General features: G+C 39.8%; 1 protein-coding gene across 11 annotated transcripts; it reads left to right on the top strand.

Moving 5' to 3' along the window:
* Window positions 1–3: 3 nt before the first annotated feature.
* On the top strand, window positions 4–24,902 carry MIX23 (mitochondrial matrix import factor 23). Of its 11 annotated transcripts, none has more exons than XM_065539148.1 (6): window positions 4–345; window positions 12,481–12,606; window positions 15,948–16,094; window positions 21,147–21,206; window positions 22,669–22,791; window positions 24,585–24,902. In XM_065539148.1, the coding sequence occupies exons 2-6, from the start codon at window positions 12,496–12,498 to the stop codon at window positions 24,633–24,635; spliced, it is 492 nt and encodes a 163-aa protein (XP_065395220.1). In that variant the 5' UTR covers window positions 4–345; window positions 12,481–12,495; the 3' UTR covers window positions 24,636–24,902. The 11 variants fall into 11 exon arrangements, with proteins under 11 accessions (XP_065395220.1, XP_073889426.1, XP_065395219.1 ...); XM_065539147.1 differs by lacking the exon at window positions 4–345 and adding an exon at window positions 873–956; XM_065539146.1 differs by lacking the exon at window positions 4–345 and adding an exon at window positions 873–930.

Raw genomic sequence — 24,902 nt, forward strand, 5'->3', positions numbered from 1 at the left:
TGCAGGACGTGCGCGACGCGCTGGAGACCGGCGGCGCCAGCCTAGTGCCCCTGGCGCCGCGTTCCGAGCCAGTTTTGGAAATGGTCTTGTGGAGTGTGGCGCCGTGGGTTCTTGCCCTAGCGGATATGCATCCATGGAAGGACCTGTGTGAAATAGAAGGGAAAAGTGCAACTTTCGTGAGCTGTAAACGCCCGAAATACACCAGATAAACCAGTATTCCAGTATGCCGCTCTTCCAGTATTTTCAATGAACATACGCTTTTATCAGAAAACACGTATTTAGACTCAGTGCTCAGTGACCTTTTGGCTTTGGAGCATCCCTCAGGCAAATCTGAGAAATTAACGTGTATGTTTTCAATTTGTTTTCTATTTACCTATTTTCTAAAAACATTTGATCATCTCCATCCTAAACACCTTACTCATACCCACCCACTCTGCCAGAAATGCCGTTTTTTCTTTGACGTTTCTTAGTGGTCCCAAATTCTGAACAAAGACCCCTCTGCTCCAGGGTCGAGGGAGGAAGATAGGCACTGGAGTGAGAGGTATTAGGCCTCACTTGCCTAGATTTCTTTCAACGACCTGGTAGGGGAACGACAAGGAAATTGTTTCCCTTTTGTGAAGATGAGATTGGAGTAAACAGCCCCTTCAAGTTCTGACAATCTTTGATCCATGCATCTGGCCCAGTTCCAGGAGGGCATGTTAAAGGGGTTAGGACAGCAGGGTGACAGGTTTCGAGGTGGATGCGGACCACGTAGAAGTCAAGTCTTGCACTCAGCTTTCCTAAGGATTCCCCTCATGCTATATTTTTTGTCAGGCGGCTCCGCGGTCACCTTTGCTCCGCGGTGATTGGCCTGCAGCGGGGTCCTCGTGTTTGTCCAATATGGCGGCGCCCAGTGGCGGTGTGAACTGTGAGGAGTTCGCCGAGTTCCAGGTGATGGGGTTTTCCTCATGTGGCAGGCATGTCCCTCCTTTTGTCCCCAGACCCTATTCCCTGCTTTGCGAGGGAGTATGAACCAGCTTTGGAAAAAGCGGGCAATTCAAAGCTCTTTTGTAGAGCCATTGGAGGTCATGGGGGGCATGGGTTTGGCCTTAGGGAGCAAGGCTGCTCTGTAGGAGGAGGGAGGAGGGGGATCATAGTTCTCTCCGCGGCTCACAGGCCTTGAGTGGTAAGCTCTGGGTAATCCGCGGTGGTAAAGCTCGGGATCCGTGGATAAGAATTGTAACAATCTTGTAGCAGTTCCCTGAACTCAGTTTCCAGCTTCTGCCATTCGTCTCGTACTTTTCTAAGTAGAGTTTTTGTGGGAGAGAAAAAAGTGAAGTAGAGTTATTTAGTTGATAAAACAAACACTTGGTACAATTTACTATTTTTGTGGGACAGAACGTATGGAAGCTTGGAGGGAGGATTAATTCTAGTACCTGCTCTAGTGTCATTACCCATTAGAAAAGATGTTATATTTAAAGGTTCTGCCTTTTTATGTTCAAATATCAGAGATCTAGGGCTAATTATTAACCCGTGAATTAAAGAATAGGGATCTGGTTTTGACCAACTTGCCATTAAAGTTATCTGTTCCAATTCAGTCATAAGTGTGCTTCTGTTTAGTTACAAAGTTGAATTCCAAAATCATGATCTTAAGTATGTATTGCATTAACTAACCCAAGATACTGAAAAATTGACCTATCTGTAGTAAGCTTTGTACTTTGAACGGTTTGAAGGTAGTGGTATTCTTGAATACTGCCTCAGCCTCCCTGTAGCAAGGACTACAGGCACGTGTCACCACGCCCGGGTAATTTTTTAAAAGAAATTTTGTAAGACAGTGTCTCACCAAATAATGTTCCTGCCTCATCCTCCCAAAGTGTTGGGATTACCGGCATGAGGCACCACGCCCGGCCTAAAGTGTTTTAAATTTTTGCAATTCTTATATTTTCATTACAAAAATTAGATTTAGTACATCTGGAAAATATCCTATTTCCAAATTGAAATAAAATCCAGAAAAGAGTGTTTAAAATCGAGTGCCTAGAATCCCATTTTAGCATGCATTCAAGAATTTATTGGATACTGTATTAGTCTGCTAGGGCTGCCATAACAAAATACCACAAACTAGGTGGCTTAAACAGTAGAGATTTATTTTTTCACAGTTCTGGAGACTGGAAGTCCAAGATTAAGCTGCCATCAGTTTCTAGGCTACACAGTTTGATTTAAGGGGGGAAAAGTGCCATCACAATTAGTTATAGTAAGGCCTCTCTTCCTGGCTTGTAAATGGCTGCTTTCTCACCATGTCTTCTCTATGTCACTATCTCTTCTCTGTGCCTGCACATGGAAGGAGAAGGATCTCTGGTATCTCTTCCTCTTCTTTTTTTTTTTTTTTTTTGAGACAGTCTCGCTGTGTGCCCCAGGCTGGAGTGCAGTGGCACGATCTTGGCTCACTCCAACCTCCACCTCCATAGCTGGGATTACAGATGCCCCTCACCACGCCCAGTTAATTTTTGTATTTTTAGTAGAGACGGGGTTTCACCATGTTGACCAGGCTGGTCTCAAACTCCAGACCTCAGGTGATCCACATCCCCCTTGGCCTCCCAAAATGCTGGGATTACAGGTGTGAGCCATGGTGCCCAGCCTATCTCTTCCTCTTCTTATAGGGACATCAGTTCTGTTGGATTAGGGCCCCACCCTTATGACCTCTATTTAACCTTTATCACATACCTCAAGGCCCTATCACCAGATACAGTCATGTTGGGGATTAGGGATTCATGAATTTTGGGGACACACAATTCAACCCATGACAGATACCTACTAGCCTCCTGGCACTTGCGAAAACCCAGTAGATGGAGTATAAAACAAGGAATGTAATCTAAGTAGGGCTGTAAAATGTGGAAAATATTGGGAAAAAAAAGAATAAAATGCTAAAAGAATTTAGAGAGAAACAAATCAAGAGATATAGTTGAGTTGGGCCTTAGGCAGGCAGGGACTAGGGGTATTCTAGGCAGAGGCAATAGGATAATAGACAAAAAGAGTTTTATGTATTTAAGGGAAATAGAAAATCAGTATTGCTAGAACACATTATTTACACAGGGTCACATTGGGGTTACACAAGATTAAAACCAGATTTGTGGAAGACCTTGTGTGTCAAGTGTCAGTTAGGGAGTCCTTTTTGGGCAAAGGGGTGAGATGATCAAAGAGGTGCCTTAGGAAGATTCATCACTACTGCCTGTGGCTTTGTTTAGGCCCCTGTCATTTTTGGAACTAGCTTTGCAACAGGCCTTATTATCTTCTGGCAGTTTTTTCTCTACTGTATTCCCCCTTCAATCTAATCTCCATAATACTGTGGCATATGCTATTATATTCTGAATTTTATAATCTAAGCTATGTTTTTAAGTTTTAGGTTCATATGACTAGATCTAAACATCTTATATGCCATCTTAACATGGCATATAAGACCTTTTAAAATCCAATCCCAAAGTGCCTCTTGTCATGTCTCTTGCCATTGTCCTCATACATGTCTCTTTCTTCCTACCCACCCCCCAGCACTTCAACATGCTTGTTTAAATATTAGTATTTCTATTAGGAACATTCATTGACATAATTGATTTTGAATCACATTGTAATTAGGCACATACTAAATATATTATTTTCTAGCATCAATGATGGTTCCTTTTATACTTATGGGGCTGCTTTCTATTCCTGTCCTTGGGGATGTTAGGTGTTAGAGGACTCTGGCAGTGTTTCTGGTTTGGGGGAAGCACTGTGGGAGCTTTGTTGTAAAAATAGAGTTTGAGGAACCAGATCTGTCTGAAAAGAGCATCATGTAAAAGGGACCTTGATGTCAAGTACCAATGACGTTACTTCTGGGTACTGTCAGTCAAAGGGAGAGGAGAGGAAAGATTAAGGGAGTTCCATGTCATTCTTTGGAGTACACTGTATTTTAGTTATACAATGACCACTTTCCTACTCCTCACCCGTATGTACCCTGAAAAATATGTAGAATTATAAAATAACTTTACCTGAGAATGAATCTTAGGAATAGACTATAGTATAATTGTAGAGGCAATAGAAAGTTTTCTCTACTCCTGCCCACTACTAAATATAGGCACTGCTTCAATACCTAAATTGCCTTCCAAGAGGATGAGATCCTTACCCTACCAATTAGAGAGAAGGCATAAAATGCATTCCAAGAAAAATGCCTGTATAATTTCAGAGTCAGCCTACAATGAGAGATTCATGATAAATCAGATCTCTTGTTTTGAGGAAGATGGAAGAAGAAGCTGGGGGTACTACAGAATTTATAAAGTTATCTTTGGCTATGATTTAACGTTGAGAAGCTCATGAGGGTTCTACACAAGATGCGGCTTTCAGAGAACCATTGAACTGTGTGTGTTTTTGTGTTATTTCTGTGGACAGGTGTTGCAGTTTATTGTGTATGATGTCTGTTCTGTTCAGGGGTGTCTTCTGTATATTTTCTTGGTGAATTTGTGTGGACAGGAGTGTATGCCATTGGGGCTAGGCCTCAGGTAGGTAGTCAGTAATTCCTTATGGTTGATCCAAAGTGATCCAAAAATGCAGCATTTTTGTGCCTGCATTCACCTTCGTTTGCTCATAATCTGTGAGGGCAGCGCAAACTTTTGCCTAGAACCTTTTGGAGTTGCCTTAAGAGCTTTGACACTTTTTTCCCTGTGAAGAAATGTGAGCCTGGTGAGATGGTTTACAGTTCTTTTCCTTCTGCCTTTTCAATTTTGAAAGAAATCACTTCCTGTCTCATTACACCACAAAAACACTGAGGGCCCACTATGTTGGACCACACATTCGCTGTTCTCAACAGGTTCCTATAAATAAAATTCTAATCTCCCTCTTTTCATAACTCAAATGATTGAATAAATGGCATGCATCTACTACTTTATCACCCACACTTTATTTTGCTACAATGTTTCCTTCCCCAATCATTTTACCTCCCTTTTTTTCTTTCTCTTTAGCTTTTCTGGTATCTCTTCTGTGACGTTTAAGAATGGCATACAGGCCGGGCGCGGTGGCTCAAGCCTGTAATCCCAGCACTTTGGGAGGCCGAGACGGGCGGATCACGAGGTCAGGAGATCGAGACCATCCTGGCTAACACGGTGAAACCCCGTCTCTACTAAAAAATACAAAAAACTAGCCGGGCGAGGTGGCGGGCGCCTGTAGTCCCAGCTACTCGGGAGGCTGAGGCAGGAGAATGGTCTAAACCTGGGAGGCGGAGCTTGCAGTGAGTTGAGATCCGGCCACTGCACCCCAGCCTGGGCGACAGAGCAAGACTCTGTCTCAAAAAAAAAAAGAATGGCATACAGTTTTCAGCAATTCCTGAACAAGTACGTTATCAGTTTAGGGATTGTCATTATATTTTCTAGAATACAGCACTGTCCAATAGGACTTTCTGTGATGGTGGAAATGTTCTACATTTATGCTGTCTCCATATGGTGGCCACTAGTAACAGGTGGCTCTCGAACACTTGAAATGTGACTACTGCAATTAAGGAACTAAATTTTAAATTGCATTTAATTTTAATTTACATAATCTCATGTGGCTAGTGTCTGCCAAGTTGAAAGCCAAGCTCTAGATCATATATTGATAATTCTCTGGTACACACAGAAAAATTGATATACAGTCATGCTCCACCTAATGACGTTTCAGTCAGTGACCAACTGCATATACAGATGTGTTCCCATGAGATTATAACACCATATTTTTACTGTATCTTTTCCATGTGTAGATATATTTAGATGTACAAGTATCACTGTGTTACAGTTGCTCACAGTATTCAGTACAGTAACCTGGTGTATAGGTTTGTAGCCTAAAAGCAGTCATCTATACTATATAGCCTAAGTGTGTAGTAAGCTGTAATACCATCTAGGTTTGTGTAAGTACATGCTATGATTCTCACACAACAGAATCACCCAATGACACGTTTCTCAGAATGTTTCCCTGTTATTAAGCAATGCATGACTATTTGATAATCCATATTTGTAGGTTCCATTGGTAAGACAATAAAATTGATGGACTCATTACCTAGTTAATGTGGATAGATTCCCATTGCTATGTGAGAAACTTAGTAGTATATCCAAATTGTTTTATTGGAGATGAATCGGGCTAAAGTGATTAAGGTATAGCCAGTGTTCAAACTTAAAACTGGTTAAAGTTCAGAGTCAATAAAAATCCCAGGAAATGTCAAATGACGTAATCTCACCTGGATTGCTGCAGTGTCTAACTGAGCTTTTGACATCTACTGTAGTTCCTCTCCAGTCCATGTTCCACACTTTAACCTAAGCAGTCATTTTAGAACACAGATCTGATCGTGTAACCTTAATCATGACAAAAAATACATGTTTGGTTCCCTGTGGGTCTCAGAAAAGACTAAAATCCTATCATATGACCTCTAATAATGGACCTCATGTTACACCATGTTTTATCTTTCTCTCTGTACTTAAGCCACATTGCCTTTTCTGTCCATTAAACACTCTGTTTAAATGGCTCTCTTTAAGGTCACCCATGATTTCCATCCTTCCAAGTTTAAAAGTTTAATTTCTGTTCATAGAATCATTTGTTTATTCATTACAATTTTTTTTTTGAGGCATAGTCACCAAGGCTGGAGGGCAGTGCCACATCATAGCTCACTGTAACCTTGAACTCTTGGGCTCAAGTGATCCTTCTGCCCTGGCATCCCAAGTAGCTAGGACTGCAGGCACATGCCACCATACTTGGCTAAATTTTTTACTTTTGTGGAGACAAGAGTCTTACTTTGTTGCTCAGGCTGGTCTTGAACTGCTAGCCACAAGCAGTCCTCCTGCCTCAGCCTCCCAAAGAGCTGGGATTACACATGTGAGCCACCGCACCTGGCCCCATATAATTCTTGAGTTAGTAACATTCAACACAAATGACCATTCCCTCCTTTAAACCTTTCTTCTGACTTCGGTGACATCACAGAATTTTTCCTCTACTTGTAGATGCTAGAATTCCTTAATTCATTGGCCCCCTTCGCTCTGTACGTCTCCTTCAGTGATCTCTTCTAGTTTCATGACTTTAAAGAACATCAGTTTATTGGTATAACTCCACCCCTGATCAGTGTCAGACTGGCATATTCTACTTTCTATTCCACTGTTCTACTCAGATATCTAATAGGCATCAAACGTAACAAGTCCAAAACAAAGCTTTGTTTTTTGTTGTTTTTTTAATTTTTAAAATTTTAGATTTAGGGGTACATATACGGGTTTCTTTTTTGAGATGGAGTCTCACTTTGTCACCCAGGCTGGAGTACAGTGGCGCAATCTCGGCCCACTACAACCTCTGCCTGCTGGGTTCAAGCAATTCTCCTGCCTTAGCCTCCCAAGCAGCTGAGACTACAGGCATGAGCCACTGCACCTGGCACTCATAGCCTTCTAATTTACCCATCACACAAATTGTGAACATTGTACCCAACAGGTAGTTTTTCAACCCTCACCTTCCTCCTTCCCCTTATCCTTTGGAGTCCCCAATGTCTATTCTTTCCATCTTTATGTGTATATGCACCATTGTTTAGCTACCACTTATAAACAAGCACATTTGGTATTTGATTTTCTGTTTTGAGTTATTTCACTTAATGGCCTCCAGTTCCATCCATGTTGCTGCAAAGGACATGATTTCATTCTTTTTCTTCTTTTTTTTTTTTTTTTGGAGACAGACTTTCGTTCCTGTTGCCCAGGTTGCACGATCTGGCTCACTGCAACCTCTGCCTCCCGGGTTCAAGCTATTCTCCTGCCTCAGCCTCCCAAGTAGTTGGGATTACAGGCACCCACAACCACACCCAGCTAATTTTTTGTATTTTTAGTAAAGACAGAGTTTCACCATATTGTCCAAGCTGGTCTCGAACTCCTGACCCCAGGTGATCCACTTGCCTCGGCCTCCCAAAGTGCTAGATTACAGGCATGAGCCACCACGCCTGGATGATTTCATTCTTTTCTGTGGCTGCATGGTATTCCATATATATGTGTGTATACATACACTACATTTTCTTTATCCAGTCAACTGTTGATGGACAGTTAGCTTGCTGCTGTGAATAGTGCTGTAATCAACATATGAGTACAAGTGTCTTTTTTTGTTTTTGTTTGAGATGGAGTCTCACTCTGTTGCCCAGGCTAGAATGCAGTGGCACAATCTCGGCTCACTGCAACTCCACCTCCCTTGTTCAAGAGATTCTCCTGCCTCAGCCTCCCGAGTAGCTGGGATTACAGGTGCGCACCACCATACCCATCTAATTTTTGTATTTTTAGTAGAGATGGAGTTTCACCATGTTGGTCAGACTGATCTCGAACTCCTGACCTCGTGATCCACCTGCCTCGGCCTCCCCAAAGTGCTGGGATTACAGGCATGAGCCACCGTACCCAGCCTCTAGGTGTCTTTTTTTATATAATGATTTCTTTTCCTTTGGGTAAGTACCCAGTAGTGGGACTGCTGGGTGAAATGGTAGTTCTGTTGTTGGTTCTCTGAGAAATCTCCACGTATTCCATAGAGGTTGTACTAATTTACATTTCCATCAATAGTGTATAAGCATTCCCTTTTCTCCGCATGCACGCCAATATCTGTTGCCACAACAGAACTTAAAAAAAAAAAGTTTTATTCTACAAAATTTTAAACATAACACAGAAGGAGAGGCTGTACCACAAACACTCATGTACCCATTCCCCAACTTCAACAACCAATTCATGGCCACTCTTGTTTCATCTGTTCACTACTACCACTTACCCCACCCTAATCTGATTATTTTGAGGTCGTCCCAAATACCATACCATTTTTTCTGTAAAATTTCTGACTTTATCTCCAAGAGATTATGACTTTCTAACACCATACCATTACCACATACAAACAATGAACAGTAATCATCAGGCAGCCTGAGTTAGAATACAATTCTTGATGTTCCCACTCTTTCCAAGTCTCTTCCTTCCCCAGTCTCCCATCACCATAAGTTAATGGCATTTCCATACATTTAGTTGCTTAGGCCTCAAGCTTGAAAGTCATCCTATTTTCTTTTCTCGTCCCTGACCACCAATTCAGCAATTTCTGTTAGCTCTGTCTTCAAAATATACCCAACAGTTGGATATATCTGTCTTCAAAATATATCCAACTACCTCTCCTTCGTTTTTTTGTGTGTTTGCCCAGGCTGAAGTGCAATGGTGCAATCATGGCTCACCACTGCCTCAACCTCCTGAGCTCAAGCAATCCTCCTACTTTGCCTCAGCCTCTCAAATTGTTGGGATTACAGGCATGAGCCACCACCCCCAGCCCAAATGTTCCTATAGTTGGTTCAATCACGTCATTTAGGTTTCAGCTTAAATGCTACATCCTCAGAAAAGCCTTTTTTGATCTCTCTATCTAAAGTAGCCCCCAAGCACCACTCAGTCACTCTTCATCTCGTTACCTTAGTTTGTTTTCTTTTTCATAGTACTTTTTAGTACCGGAGATTATCTTGTTTATAGGATACTTGTTTAATTTCTATCTCCCCCTTCAGGAATTTTGCTGTATAAGAGCAAGGACCTCTTTTATTCATTACTGTGGCCTTGATGTTTTGAATAGTGCCTGACCATTACTAGACATAGGACAATTGGCCCTCCCATATCTATGGGTTTTACATCCATGGATTGAATCAATCGTGGATGGAAAATAGTCGGAAAAAAAGGTTGCATCCATACTGAACATGTACAGACTTTTTCTTATTATTATACCCTACACACTACAGTATAACTAACACCTATTTACATAGCATTTATATTGTATTAGATATAAGTAATCTAGAGTTTATTTAAAGTATATGGAAGGATGTGGATAGGTTTTATACAAATATTTTGCCATTTTATATCAGGGACTTGAGCATCCTTGGATTTTGGTAACCATAGGAGGACCTGGAACCAAACCCCCATGGATACTAAGGAATGACTGTAATTATATTTTGAATGAAGAATGAGTTAATAAATGAATGAAGTCTGTGGTACTCTCTCTTACCGCTGCATTATTTAAAGACAAATATTGCTGAGGGCTTTCATAACCAAGAAAACCTCTATCCAAAAGGCACAGCTTAACCCTTGGCCTCAGAAGATCAGTTAAGTTTAGCAAGTGAAAAGGAAGGTTTTGAAGGAGAGTTTAAAGGACATTTTTTTTTTAATAGGCCAGTCATAGGAGGTAAAGTGGCAAGGTGGGTCCCTGTCTTCTACTTACCTTTTTTTTTTTTTTTTTTTGGACTCCCCAAATAGTACTACCATCATTTGTTTGGAATTTGCCACTTAAGCACAATACATATATCCTCCACTATGTATGGTGGTTGCCCAGTGAATATGTTGAGATTATCCCTTAAGAATTCCAGTTTACAGAGAATACTGTTTAAAAAATAGAAAGATACAGGACGAGAAGATAATGAACTTGGTTTTAGACCTGATATTTGCCAGTGTTTTATTAGTCTGAATTATGAGCCTTCTGGAAGCTGTTTCACTTCTAGATTGAGGTATAGAAAAGGCCATTAAATTCACTAATTAAAAATTAATGGAATGATAGAACAGAATCTAGACTACAGACTTAGATTGAATGGACTAAGTGGTTTGTAATTGGAAACTACCTAAATGTTCGTTAAAGAGAAAGTAACCAAATAAGTTGTAGTGCTTGAACAGGATAGAATACTTATGCAACTATTTAAAATATCTTCAGGGCTGGGTGTAGTGGCTCTTGCCTGTAATCCCAGCACTTTGGGAGACTGAGGCAGGCTGATTGCTTGAGTCCAGGAGTTCGAGATCAGCCTGGGCAATGTGGCAAAACCCTCTCTCTACAAAAATATACAAAAACATCAGCTGGGTGTAGTTGCACATGCCTATGGTCACAGCTATTTGAGGGGCTGAGGTGGGAGGATCACCTGAGCCCAGGAGGCAAAGGCTGCAGTGAGCCAATATCATGCCACTGCACTCCAGCCTAAGCAACAGAGTGAGACCCCGTCCCAAAAAAAAAAAAAAAGAAAAAAAAAATCAAGACGTTTCTAGCAACAAGAACAGAGTGCTCATAATATAATGTCATAAAGCCAGATTTTAAAATGTTACATAGTACCTCAGTTTTATAAAAACATTAATAGGTGTGTGTAGAAAAAAGACCAAAGGAACATATTAAAGTGTTGATAATGGTTAACTATAGATGATTTTTATTTAAAGTGTTTTTCTAACTTTTCTAAAATGAAAGTAATAATTTAATCATAATAAGAATTTTTATTTTAACAAATGGATGAGGAAAGAAAGGAATTGGTTTCAGTCATGGATTTAAGTTTGGCAAAGGTAAGAAGTAGGATAGTATATTGAGGGAGAAAGAATCAAACGTTGCTTTTAGTACATATTAATATTGAATGTTAACTTGGATGTTTTCAATAATAAGTGTATTCCTAGTATTATATAATTCTGTTTTATTTTCTTTCGTTCTTTCTTTTTTTAAGAGACAGGATCTCACTATCGCCCAGGCAGGAGTACAGTGGTGTGATCATAGCTCACTGCAGCCTTGAACTCCTGGGCTCAGTGATCTTCCTGCCTTAGCCTCCCAGGTAGCTAGGATTGTAGGCATGAGTCACCATGCCCGGCTAATTAAAAAAATTTTTTTTTGTAGAGACAGAGTCTCACTATGTCTTTCATTCAGGCTGGTCTCGAATTTCTGGGTTCAAGCTATATTCTTGCCTCAGCCTCCTAAAGTGTTGGGATTACAGGTGTGAGCCACCATGCCTAGCCATTTTCTTGATGCTTTGTAAGTGACTGGGGTTTTTTGTTGTTGTTGTTGTTCTTGTTTGGATATTTTGTAAATCTGAGAAACAAAAAAGAAAGAGAAAGATATACTGCCAGAAACTTCTCCCAGAGTTTAACTGAAGACGAGATGTAGCTGATGTCCAGCCTTTCTCTAGTGACAAGTGAAAAGAAGTACACTGATCACATGTGGGTAGGAGGGCTATGCTATATGGGTAGTTAGTACCAGTCTTTTTAAGTTCCCTGCCCTTTTGATATTATTTTTCTGTTAGGTTTTTTTTTTTTTTTTTTTTTTTTTTTTTGAGAATTGGAGGCTTTCTGAGGGAAGAGGGATCCTTGGAACATATGAGCTAGGGTTACTAAGAAAAATTAAAAACTAGTAGTATACTTTATTGGCTGTATGCTGGAGATGGAAGGAGCATACACTGTTTGCTAAACACCATGCCAGCAAACGGGATTTCAACGTGAGTAAAACAGTCTTAACTCTTAAGACAGTCACATTTGAGCCAAGGAGGCAGAGTTGGTGCCCACTGTTAAAATTACCATTACTTAACCTACCTATCATCCTTGAACATTTTCTTATGGTTACACTGTATTTGGCTTGGTTTCCTCACTCCTGACTTAAAGGATTGTAAAATATCCAAGAGCTTTATTTTTTACTTAAATACTCATTTTTTATCACTAACTTTCCATTCGGATTATATTCTTTTATTTTAAATACATATAGGAATTACTCAAGGTGATGAGGACAATTGATGACAGAATAGTACATGAATTAAACACTACGGTTCCAACAGCTTCCTTTGCAGGGAAAATTGATGCCAGCCAAACCTGTAAACAACTTTATGAGTCTGTAAGTGTATTTTTTGAGTCTTTTGCTTCTTTCATGTCTTTCTTTGCAGACTGAATAAGAAATCAGTTATCTTGTAACTCAGCTGTGACTAAAGGAATGACATCTTCAGGTTTCTTTGCCTATACCTGATGGTGTATATAAGTTTTGATCTGGTTACTACACATTCAAGAAAATGTGTGACCTTATGCTTGTGAAATCTTACCAAACCTGAGAAGAAATGGTTCTAAAGAATGGGAGCAGTTGTTTTGCAGCCTTTACCTCACGGAGACCTTATGTACAAAGGAATGAAAGAGGAGAGTGAAACAGTGAAGTAAGACAGTAACAAGAGCAAGGACTGTGAGTACATCAGTCCTAAAAAGCCAGACAACTGGTATAAAGAAGAATTAAAACCCTTCACACCTTTAAATCTTCTTTTTCTCACTCCTCAGGAAGGGGAATAGAAGCATTTGGCAACTGGGAGAGAAGGAAAACCAATGGATCAATTGTCCTTTCCTGAGGCTTTGGTTTCTCAAGTATATTTTTTTCATTGCCCACCCTTTATTTCTCTTTTTTAATCTCCAAAAGCAGAAGGAAATAATGATGCAGCAAAATCTTTTTCATAGTTTATTTACCTATATTCTTTCATTAATGCAGAAGCTAAAGTTCAAATGACACTTACTATTTTAAGTTCTACCACAAGGTTATTGTTTGGATTCATAGTCATGAAGAAGGCATCCTTAAAACCTAAACTGCCTCTCTCAGATCAGTTTTGGACGAGCTTATCCATGTCAGTTAAATTCAGAGCATCAACTACTGATATTTTTGTTCTGTGTTAAAGTGTGTTATTTTAAATGAGCAGGTAAGTCTTGTGGCTTGAGAAAACCATAAGGTTGTGGACTTAATGAGTGGAATTCAGTGTCCAGAGTCGATAGTATGGGACCTAGTCCTAATTGGCTATGAGGTTGTTAGACAGTTCACTTTCTTTGGGTACCTCTGTCTGAAGAACTAAAATTTATGGTCACTTTGGTGATACTCCCTCTCTCACCTCACTACTCATATAATTTCCATAATCTGTAAAATTGTTTCCATTTACAATCTTCCTGTTAACCTAGATGTTTATAGTATAGTGATTAACAATATGGATTCTAGATCTAGATTATTCACATCTGCTACCTCCTAGCTAGGTGACCTTGAATATGTTACATAACCTCTGCCTCAGGTTTTTTTTTGTTTTTTTTTTGAGACAGTGTCTCACTTTGTCACCCAAACTGGAGTACAGTGGCAGGATCTCAGCTCAGTGCAACCTCCACCTCCTGGGTTCAAACGTTTCTCGCACCTCAGCCTCCCAAGTAGCTGGGACTACAGGCACATGCTCCCACACCTGGCTAAATTTTTTTGTATTTTTTGGTGGAGATGGGGTTTTCACCATGTTGGCCAGTCTGGTCTCGAACTCCTGACTGCAAGTGATCCACCCACCTCGGCCTCCCAAAGTGCTGGGATTACAGGTGTGAGCCAACATGCCCGGCTGTCTGCCTCAGTTTTAATATTTGTAAACTAGTATAATAATAGTACCTAGTTCATACAGTTGTTGGCGCATTGAGTTATAAAGTGCCTACAGTACTCAGTGTTTTGTATATAAATATTGCTGGTCAGGTGCGGCAGCTCACGCCTGTAATCCCAACACTTTGGGAGGCTGAGGTAGGAGGATCGCTTGAGTCCAGGAGTTCAAGACCAGCCTGGGTGACATAGCGAAACTACATCTCCACAAAAAATACAAAAATTAGCTGGGCTTAGTGGCGTGCGCCTACAGTCCCAGACACTTGAGAGGCTAAGGCAGGAGGATTGCTTGAGCCCAGGAGGCAGAGGTTGCAGTGAACCAAGATCACACCACCACAGTCTAGCCTGAGTGACAGAGCAAGACCCTGTCTCAAAAAATGTTTGCTGCTACTGCTATCATTTTTTTTAACAGGCCCTGTGAGAGTCACAAGTTGTTATTTTTTATCTCCTTGTTGAGTCAGGATAAGCTTGCATACTAAATTTAGAACTCTTCTGTTTTGGAAATCCTGTGTGTGTGTTTGAGTTTTTCTCTGTATCTTTATCCTGGAAGGATTCAGCAACATTTATATCAAGTAAAGCTTAATTTTTCAAGTAGCTTTGTGCCAGGGATCAAGCATGCAGCAGAGTGCCCATACCAATAAGTACCACTGAGTTCCCTTAAGTATTATGTCAGTCAAGAAGCAGAACTCTATGAAATGTCCAAGTTGCTCATATTCACCCTGACTTTAATCCCTGACCCAGCTTCCTTCTATAGCTAAAGAAGGGATATTTGCCTTTTCAAATAGCACTTCTTCCTAGGAGATGATCAGTAAAGTTATTATGAAGCACTCGTTTTAGAAATTTCAAATCTCAAAAGTTACTCAAGATAAAACTTATAAACGTCAATGAGATCTTATTAGAGCATATTCCCTTCAATCTGTGACTTTTTTTAGCTTTACATTGTTTATTCCCATGGTAAACATAAACATCAGTACTGAACAATAAAGTCTACGAACTTGAAACAGTGCTTTACAAATGCAGATTTTGGGGTATTATCAAAATGTGGCTGTGATTATGGAAGTATGTTTGAAACACGACCATGATACTTTATGAATCAAGATGGGAAATAAATGAGAACTGTTTTTATTAATTTGTTGCATTAAGATGGAGGTTATCAAAGAGTTGTTCTGTCAGACATCCTTAATTTCAGTCAGCACACACAATTGATGCAACTACTAATCTGTGCTTCATATATAAGTTTTCCTTATCAGTACTTATACTTTATAATCTTGAAAAGGGCTCTGTCTTCCGTAGGTAAATGTAGCATTCTTTGTTATTCTTTATTGTAGTGAAATCTTCTATACATGACTTAGTGTATAATTTCTTTCACTTGTTAACAATGTAAGACAGAAAAAAATATGAAAGGACAAAGAGAGGAAGAATAGCCGTCAGTGGCCAGGCGTGTGCGGGTGGTTGTAGAATAGAGGAACACATGAATGGAATCACAGGAAAAGTCAGTGATGTAAGGTAGACGAAACCGAAATGAAAAGTCCAGTGTGGGGAATGCAGGAAGCCGAGGTCAATACCGGGAGCATATTGAGGAGGAGGACAGCCCCAGACTTCATACCTTCCACCCTCAGAGATGCTGCCGGTTATGTTTTTAGATGAAGTAGCTGATTCAACACAATCTTCTCTTTCATGGTTTCGGTCATCAGAAATTGTTTTAGAAAGTATTAAATTTGTATAGTCTCAAGAACTTTTTTGAAAAGCACTAAAATGTGAAAATTGATGCATTTTTTTTCTCCTTTCATTCCTTTGTTCTTTAGTTGATGGCAGCTCATGCCAGTAGAGACAGAGTCATAAAAAATTGTATAGCCCAGACCTCAGCAGTAGTAAAAAACCTCCGGGAAGAGAGAGAAAAGAATTTGGATGATTTAACGTTATTAAAGCAACTTAGAAAAGAGCAGACAAAGGTAAGTTGAACAGAATTAACATTTCTCAGGCAAAGTTTTTCCAACTGTAGCCTTGAAAGTAAAAATTTTAATATGAAAATTTTGGCATATAATATGGCTATTACTTAAAAAAAATAACCGAGAGACGAGTGCTTCAATTTTAGTGGGCTTTATTTTATTATGTTTAGATATTAATTGGTAAATTAGTGTGCATGTCTTGAACAAATGCAACATAGCAGCTTTGTCTAAAATGAGCACATAGTCATAATTTATTTTCATTTATTTGTTTCTTTCTATTAAAGACAAGGGATCACTACAGGTGAAGTACCACATCAGAAATTCTGGGGAAATCACATCTGTATAGTATCTCCCTTTTGAGACATAACTTGAGAAAAAACATCTCTAATATATTTTGAAAATAGCTCCAGTTTCATTCTGTAGAAATCTGCTGAAATGTAATATAGACTATTTAACTTCAGGATATTACCCTCGTTAGCCATAAAAATATAGTGTGATTTAAATATAACCAGATGCACTTGTACCTCATAATTTATTTCCCTACTGTGTAAAAGTTGCTAGGGATCTTTGGCCTTTTCTTGGACATGCCTTTTTCCCATTTCCTCCCCCATTCCTGCAGTGTTTTTACTTTTAAGAAAACGGCAAGTACCTACCTAGGATGTGTCAGAGGAAGCCTTATTTTCCCAAGTCAACTATAATGTAGATAGGGTGTAGACTTCAGAATACAGTTAATGCAGCAGAACTGTTTCTTTACAGCCCTCGTGTGTGACAAGTCAAGGAAACAATAGAAAAATACATCATATTTTATTATGTGGGATTTATTGCTGTCTTTCTTTTGAGGGGACTCTTAGCGGCAACTTTTTATCTTGTATAATTTCAAACTTACAAAAAAGTTGTAAGAATAGTACAAGGAACTCTCATGTACCCTTTACCTATATTCACTTAATATTTATATGTTGCCCCACCTGCTTTACAGTTTATTCTCTTCACCCTCCCTCTCTCCTTCTCTTCATCCTTCCCTGCCTTCCTCACTCTCCCTGTCTCCCCACACACCTGTGTGCATAAATATATTTTTCCCATGAACCATTTTGAGAGTATGTTGTATACATTGTACCACTTTACCCTTAAACTCATTAGTTATTTCGAAGAACAGGGACTTTTCCTACAGGACCAGTGTACAATTATCAAAATCATGGTTTTTTTTTGTTTGTTTTTGAGATGGGGTCTCACTCTGTCACCTAGGCTGGAGTGCAGTGGTGCAATCTCAATTATTGCAACCTCTGCTTCTGGGGCTCAAGCAATCCTGCCTTAGCCTCCCCAGTAGCTGAGACTATAGGTGCGAACCACCACACCCAGCTCATTTTTTGTATTTTGGGTAGAGATGGGGTCTTCCCATGTCACCCAAGCTTGTCTCAAACTCCTGAGCTCAAAGTGATCCGCCCTCCTCCACCTCCCAAAGTGCTAGGATTATAGGTGTGAGCCACCACACCTGACTTCATGTTTATATTTTAAGATGGCATAATAGGTGACTTATGGATCCTTGTGGGATTGAGTCATGCTTTTCATACTGCACAGTCATGAAGTTTGCCCTTTGTTTAGAAGATGTAGCTAAACTGTAAAAAGGGGACCTCATCATCTATTGAAAGCTATTAGTAGAAAAGAAAAGAAACCTCTTTCCTTGTAGCTGGCTGCACACAAGGTGAGTAGGCCGGGCTGCTGCACTTTCTCGATCATTCCGCCAATTCAGGATGTCTCACTGGATGTAGGACTCAGCCACTGTCTTTGCTGCTCTCTTTGTTCATGACTACTGCATCAGGTCTGTATTCCATACCTGCTCATGCAACAGGCACTGGTGGATCCCTTGGACAGTGACCTAATGCAGTGATGTTGATCTTATTCCCCTTGCTGTTCATGAAGGCGTATAGATTATTTATTTATTTGTGTATTTATTTTTATTTTTTTTGAAATGGAGTCTCGAACTTTCGCCTAGGCTGGAGTGGTGCAATCTTGGCTCACTACAACCTCTACCTCCCAGGTTCAAGAGATTCTCCTGCCTCAGCCTCCTTAGTAGCTGGGATTACAGGTGCCTGCCACCACGCCCAGCTAAAATTTTTTGTTTTTTGTATTTTAGTAGGGACGGGTTTTCACCATGTTGGCCAGGCTGCTCTCGAACTCCTGACCGTGTGATCCCCCCGTCTTGGCGTCCCAAAGTGCTGGGATTACAGGCCTGAGCCACCGTGTCCAGCTGGCATACAGATAATTTATATAAAACTGGAGAAAGTCTAGTAATATTGGAGTTTGTATTTCAATGCTCTTGAAGGTGTTGACAAAGGAAACTGCAGGGCAAAGGCTGTTAAATCAGAAACTGAAAAGTCACTGTTTACAGATCAAGTCAAACAGAATAGAGTGACTAGTTAGTGGAGAGCAAAGTTCAAAACTCTAAACTACTGAGTGTTTGGGAGTGATTGTGACACACAATTTACTCAGCCTCCAGATCTGCCCTTGTGTCTTTAGGGCCCAGATAGAATCACCAGGATGACCACTGCAAGGAGGGGTTGAGAAACCAATCAGTGAGTTGAATGAGGTTTGCTTTCTAGCTCGATAACATATAGGGCTGGGGGTAACCATGGGTTAGTACATAAGCAAATAAGGAAACGTGAATTTTTTTTTTAATTTTCAAGTTTGCTATGAAGATTATGGAATCAGAGAGAGCTCTTGGAGATGGTACAACTCTACCTCTTCATTTTCTATCTGAGGAAAAAGACTCAGAGATACTAACTGACACCCCCAAAGCCACAAGCTAGTAAGTGGTAGAACTGGGACTTTAACCCATCTCTTCTGACCCTGGATTCAGTCAGTTTCTTTAAGTTGTGACTAATAGTCAAATACTTTAGTGAGTATATTTTATTTATAGACAGATGCCCGTCAGAAACTCCCCACTACTTTACCTGAACCTTTCTAACTCAAAAAAAGCACCTTCCTTTCTGGACCTCTGTAACTGCTGTCACATGTTAGTTGCCTTAAGTTTACCTGTTGAAGACCTAGAGACAACTGTCTCAAAGGTGACAGTTTGTTGGTAGCACTGATAAAATTATATTAGAAGTTGGCTGTAATATCTGCAATGTTGTAGAATTTTAAAAAATAATCCAAAGGCAGACAGCTCTAAGGAAATAAATCCCACCTACCTTGGTGGCTTTGTAATCTTGTTCTGAAAATTCTGATTTTGAGTCTGTAAAATGGAGCTGATACCTAATAACTTCTTACTTTTTTTGAGGAGGGGGGTGGGGTGGTGTGGGGAGGATTCAAGGATGTAAGAAAGACCTTGCATATTGGCTGCTACGAAGTAGCAGTTTCTTTCCTTTATGAGTCTCTGGGACTCCATATTTGTTGCATTAATCCTCTTTGTCATATCACCAACCAGTGGTTTCTAGCTTTTGTTTTACTACGGCTTAAGGGCAGGGTGTTGTGGCAGGGGAGGATCCCCTGTCTCAGCGTCAGTGTATTCTCTTTTGGACAGTTCTAATTGTTCCAAGATTTTCATATATATTGTGAAATTCTGCTTCCATAATATATAAGTACTGCTTCTTATTCTTCTCTCTGGAGTTACCCAGGATAATTCTGAACCCTTTTCTGCATAGTATCCCTTTAAATACTTGAGAGCAGTTTTGAAGACTATCTTAGTGACTTTCACACTATTCTTCAACTGAAATTATTTCTTTGGCAGTCAGTCCAGGCTTTGTCAGAGAAGTGGAGCTTTAATGATTTTGGTCTGTATGGCTGATTAAAATGGGAACTTAGGTTGCATTGGTGGGCTTCTTCAGGCTTGTTACTACTGCACAGCACAGGACTAATTGTCAGAATGCAGTTCTTCTCCTTGTTCCACAGTTCTTGCCATGTGTACCAACCTACGCTTTGACACCAGTTCTGCATCTAAGAAGGGAGTTTGCAAGGAGCTATTGGACCTGTACCAAGTTCCATTCTTATCAGTGTTGCCACGAATGTCTCAAACCTCCTGCCTGAACTGCGCTCCTAGTTGGCCAGGGTCTTTGGCCTGGGTGTCAGATTCATGCTTGCCCAGATCTTGTTGAGCTCTCTGGCATTTTATTCCCAAATCTGGTCTGGGTTCTTCACTTTGGCCTGAGGAAGTCATCCTGGTGTTAAACTCTTAGGTGGCATCAACCTATAGTTCATGCTTTTTTCTCCTCATTTTCCTGAATATTTTCAAGCCTTCTGCCTGGAACTAGCCAGCTTTTTCCCCTTCAAGTCCTCTAACAAAATGTTACTGGGAGTATTGTGAGCCCTGCTCTCAGGGCCTGGCAATGGAATTGGCTACTTTTCTCTCGGAGTAATTAGGTTGGCAGTTATAAAGAAAGCTAAAGACTTGGCATTTTTAGCCTGAGACTTCTGACTGTATGGTTAAGGTGTGAGGAAGCGCATGCCTTTCTAGATCACTTCCACCTATATTCTCTTTCCTCCTTGAGGTTTTTTTTTTTCTTAATTCTCTATTCAAATCAGGTTTACACTTCCTTGTCCTTTTTTTCCTCTGTGCTATCTTTGCAAGTCTGTAGTTGTATGATCAATCTCTAGGACTGGAATCATTGGGTTCAAGGACATGAGAATGTACATTTCCTGTGAGTCTTGACAAATTGCCCTTCATAGAAGTTGTAACAATTTATACTCTTACTAAGAATATATAGGAGTATATCTTTTCCCATACCTTCACTAATGTTAGGTTTTATCAGACTTACTCATTTTGTCATATTATGGCTTAATTTGCATTTCTTTATACATTAGTAAGACTGGCATTTTGTATGTCTTCTGTGAACTGACTGGCCTTGGGATTTTTTTTTAAAGCTCTCAAGGTGATTAGAATATGCAGCAAAGTTTGAGATTAGCAATTGATTAGATATGGGGAAAGTTGATTGTGTCAAAGAAGCTTCCAAACTCTGCCATTAACAGACAAAAATACTAGAGCAGCAGCAGGTTTTGTTGGATAAACATGAGTGTGGTTTTAGCTCTTTAAATTTTATAACTTCAATTTTTTTTTTCTTGCAGTTGAAATGGATGCAGTCAGAACTGAATGTTGAAGAAGTGGTAAATGACAGGAGCTGGAAGGTACAAAATAACATTGGTATTTGGAAAGAAGTAGCAGGAAAACTGAACTAACAAAGGGAAACCAAGGGAGGGGAGTAAAGAGTGCCTTGAGGCTGTAAGGAGAGTAGAGATCACTCATTTACATTTACAGTTGAGGGTTGTAACCTTTTGGGGGGTGGGGGAGGGAGAGCAGGATTCAGTTAGCATCTAATTAGCGCCATTTTATAACAATTAGCTTTACTGGGCCAGGCAAGGCGGCTCATGTCTGTAATCCCAACACTTTGGGAGGCCAAGGCGGGTGGATCACCTGAGATCAGGAGTTCAAGACCAGCCTGGCCAACATGGTGAAACCCTGTGTCTACTAAAAATACAAAAATTAGCCAGGCATGGTGGCTCACACCTATAATCCCAGCTACTTGGGAGGCTGAGGCAGGAGAATCACTCAAACCCGGGAGGCAGAGGTTGGAGTGAGCTGAGATCAAGCCATTGCACTCCAGCCTGGGCAACAGAGTGAGACTCCATCTCCAAAAAAAACCCAAAACAAAACAAAATTATCTTTATAAGCATATGATAGAACTAAATGAGCTGCCATCATAACAGCATTAGAGGCATTCTCTATGTCTCCTAACACTAATTACAGGCATAGTTGACATTTAGAGTAACTACTCAGAACCTTCAAGGAGGCTATTTGTTAAAATTAGCTTTTTTGAGCTCAGTTACTTTCCGTAAGTTTTCCTATCATTAGGTAACCTATACAGTTCCTTCTCTTCTAACTTATCTGATCATAAAACTTGTTATTATATGTAGTTTTACTGGTATCTGATAATAAGGCTTTTGATTGCTCATAGATTTACAGCCTCCTTATTATCATTGCATAGTTCTTGTTAGGAACAAGATTAGGGGACCAGATCCCAGAAACTTACATATAGTCAAAATTCATAAAACTCTGACTTTAGTTTTCTGGAAAAGTATATCCATTTACCCCTCTCTAAAACTCTAAAAGATTTACAAAGGGCAAAAATCTATTAAATCTGAGAAAATGTACTGAAAATTCTGTTTTATCATTTGAATTTAACTACTGGAATGTTGTTAAGCTGTATGCTTATAAGAGAGGTTAGCTGAACCAAAACCAGAATGTACCAGCTTGCTGAGACATGAACAAATTGCAAAATACAAATTGACTTTCTTTGCTTTATCACATTTCTCTATCTTATCCTCTTTGCCAAGGTTTCCTATTCCTGCCCTTTCCACCAACATGATAAGGTGTCTGTCACTTGAGAGGATTTGGCAATATTTTCCCGTTTTTACTCTCTGGAGAAATCATATTTACTCTTGGGATTGGATGGGGAAGGGGTACAGTGAAACATCTGGCTTGAAACAACAAGTGCAGAAATTTATGGTGTATGTATAATGTGGTGGGAAGAGTGAACTACTTTGGATTTAATATTAGTTTTAAAGAAAATATGGTCTATCCACTCCACAGAAGATGAGGCCCTTACTTGTTTTAAAAAGAGGAAAATGTAGCCATCGTACTCTGGTGCAATGGGCCAGCAGAAGTGGACAGGAAATCACTTGGGAAAAGGATTTGGAGAGGCTCAGCCAAGTTGTATGTATCACCCCAACCAGTGTGTCCAGGCCACTAAATTGAAGCCTCCCTCTTGTCTGATTGGGAATTTCAGGGAAATATCAGGGCTGGAAATGAGTGAGATGAATCGTAAAAAGGCTAGAAAGAGTCTATATAATTTCTATATATTTTCTTTTAATTGTGAGATGCATATGCCAAAGATATGTGACACGTAGAATTTAATGAATATTAATAAAATGAACATTCATATATCTACCACTCAGCTTAAGAAATTGAATAGTAGGCCAGACGCAGTAGCTCACGCCTGCAATCCAAGCACTTTGGGAGGCCGAGGCAAGTGGATCTTTTGAGTTCAGGAGTTCGAGACCAGCCTAACCAACAGGGTGAAACCCCGTCTCTACTAAAAATACAAAAAATTAGCCGGGTGTAGTGGCAGGTACCTGTAGTCCCAGCTACACGGGAGGCTGAGGTGGGAGAATTTCTTGAACCCAGGAGGTGGAGGTTGCATTGAGCCGAGATCACGCCATTGCACTCCAGCCTGGGCAACAAGAGTGAAACTCCATCTCAAAAATAAATAAATAAAAAGAAATAAAATAATAACAATACCTCACAACCTCTGTGTTTCGATTTTTCTTTTATTTTTGTAATAGTCAATGGCAGCCAACATAGGTAGTTTGTTTTTTCTTTTACCTGAAAAGTGATTTGTTCTTCACATTAATGATGTATGGGGGTACATTCTGAGAAGAAATTCTTTTCAATTTCAGAATTTTTTTTTTTTTTTTTCTTGAGACGGAGTGTCACTGTGTGGCCCAGGCTGGAGTGCAGTGGCCCATCTCGGCTCACTGCAAGCTCCACCTCCCGGGTTCACGCCATTCTCCCGCCTCAGCCTCTGAGTAGCTGGGACTACAGGCGCCCGCCACCACGCCCAACTAGTTTTTTGTATTTTCAGGAGAGACGGGGTTTCACCATGTTAGCCAGGATGGTCTCGATCTCCTGACCTCATGATCCACCCGCCTCGGCCTCCCAAAGTGCAAGGATTACAGGCTTGAGCCACCGCGCCCAGCCTCAGAATTGTTTTAATTGGACACTTAAAAGTTTTGACATGTGATTTAAATTTTTTTAATATTAAAAAATTTTTTTAAATTTTTTAAAATAGTAATATACAGTAAAAATTCTACCTTCTGTCCCTTTCCTTCAGCCACCTCTTTCTTTCCCTTTTCTCTGAAAAATGGTATATGCTTTCAGATACACCTTTTCTGATTTTATGTGTGTGTATTTTTCTACCTTTGTTACACAAGTGAAAGTGTACTATTCACACTTTGTTTTTTTCCCTTAATAATCTTGGAGATCTTTTTAAATCAGAACATAAATTATTTTTAACCTTGTTTGTATTCCATTGAATAACCATACCAAATTTTTATTTAACATAGTTCCATGTGGACATTTAGTTATTGAGCATTCTTTATTTAAACTTATTTTAGATATTTTTGTGTAGTTGTTTAAAAAATGTCCAGAATATGAAGTTGAAATGTTTGCTAGTAACTAAATTACCTGGCTCTTGATGATTTTTTCCCTAAGTAACTTAAATTTTATTAAAATATTAGAATTGTCTTGTAAATACATGTCAAGGCCTTCTGTGCATTCACACCTCGTAAGTCAGTTTGAACTAGTGAGGAAACTCTTCTGTTTCCTAAATCTGTTGACTTAGGACAAAAATGGTAATAACCTTTTGAAGCATACTAAATTGAATTTAGTTCCAGGCCTGATTTATACAGGATAACTCAATGACTTTTATTTCTGTTTCAATATTTTAGGTGTTTAATGAACGCTGCCGAATTCACTTCAAGCCTCCAAAGAATGAATAAAGAGAGATTCTTTTTTTTTTTTTTTTTTTTTTTTAAGGACTGGGTCATCTCATAAGAGCTAAGCATGACAGATATCAACAGGGCGGGCTTCCTAGGATGATTTCTGAGCCAACAGTCCAAGACCTTTTGTTGATTTCAGCCCCACTTAGCCAAGACCTCAAGTATAAATAATTCTGATAATTATGGAGAAATCAACTGCTATTTTATACTGATTCTGTAAAAAAAAAAAGTTTTGTAACTATTAAAATAATTTTCTGACTCAGTGTA

This window comes from Macaca fascicularis, chromosome 2, assembly GCF_037993035.2.
Source record: "Macaca fascicularis isolate 582-1 chromosome 2, T2T-MFA8v1.1".
Lineage (NCBI taxonomy): Eukaryota > Metazoa > Chordata > Mammalia > Primates > Cercopithecidae > Macaca > Macaca fascicularis.

Bases quoted from the DNA above. Each gene is read 5' to 3' on its own strand.
- MIX23 (XM_065539146.1), top strand. From the start codon at position 880: ATGGCGGCGCCCAGTGGCGGTGTGAACTGTGAGGAGTTCGCCGAGTTC. The intron at 12,607-15,947 runs GTAAGTGTATTT...TTTGTTCTTTAG, and splicing joins GTAAACAACTTTATGAGTCT to TTGATGGCAGCTCATGCCAG. The intron at 16,095-21,146 runs GTAAGTTGAACA...TTTTTCTTGCAG, and splicing joins TTAGAAAAGAGCAGACAAAG to TTGAAATGGATGCAGTCAGA.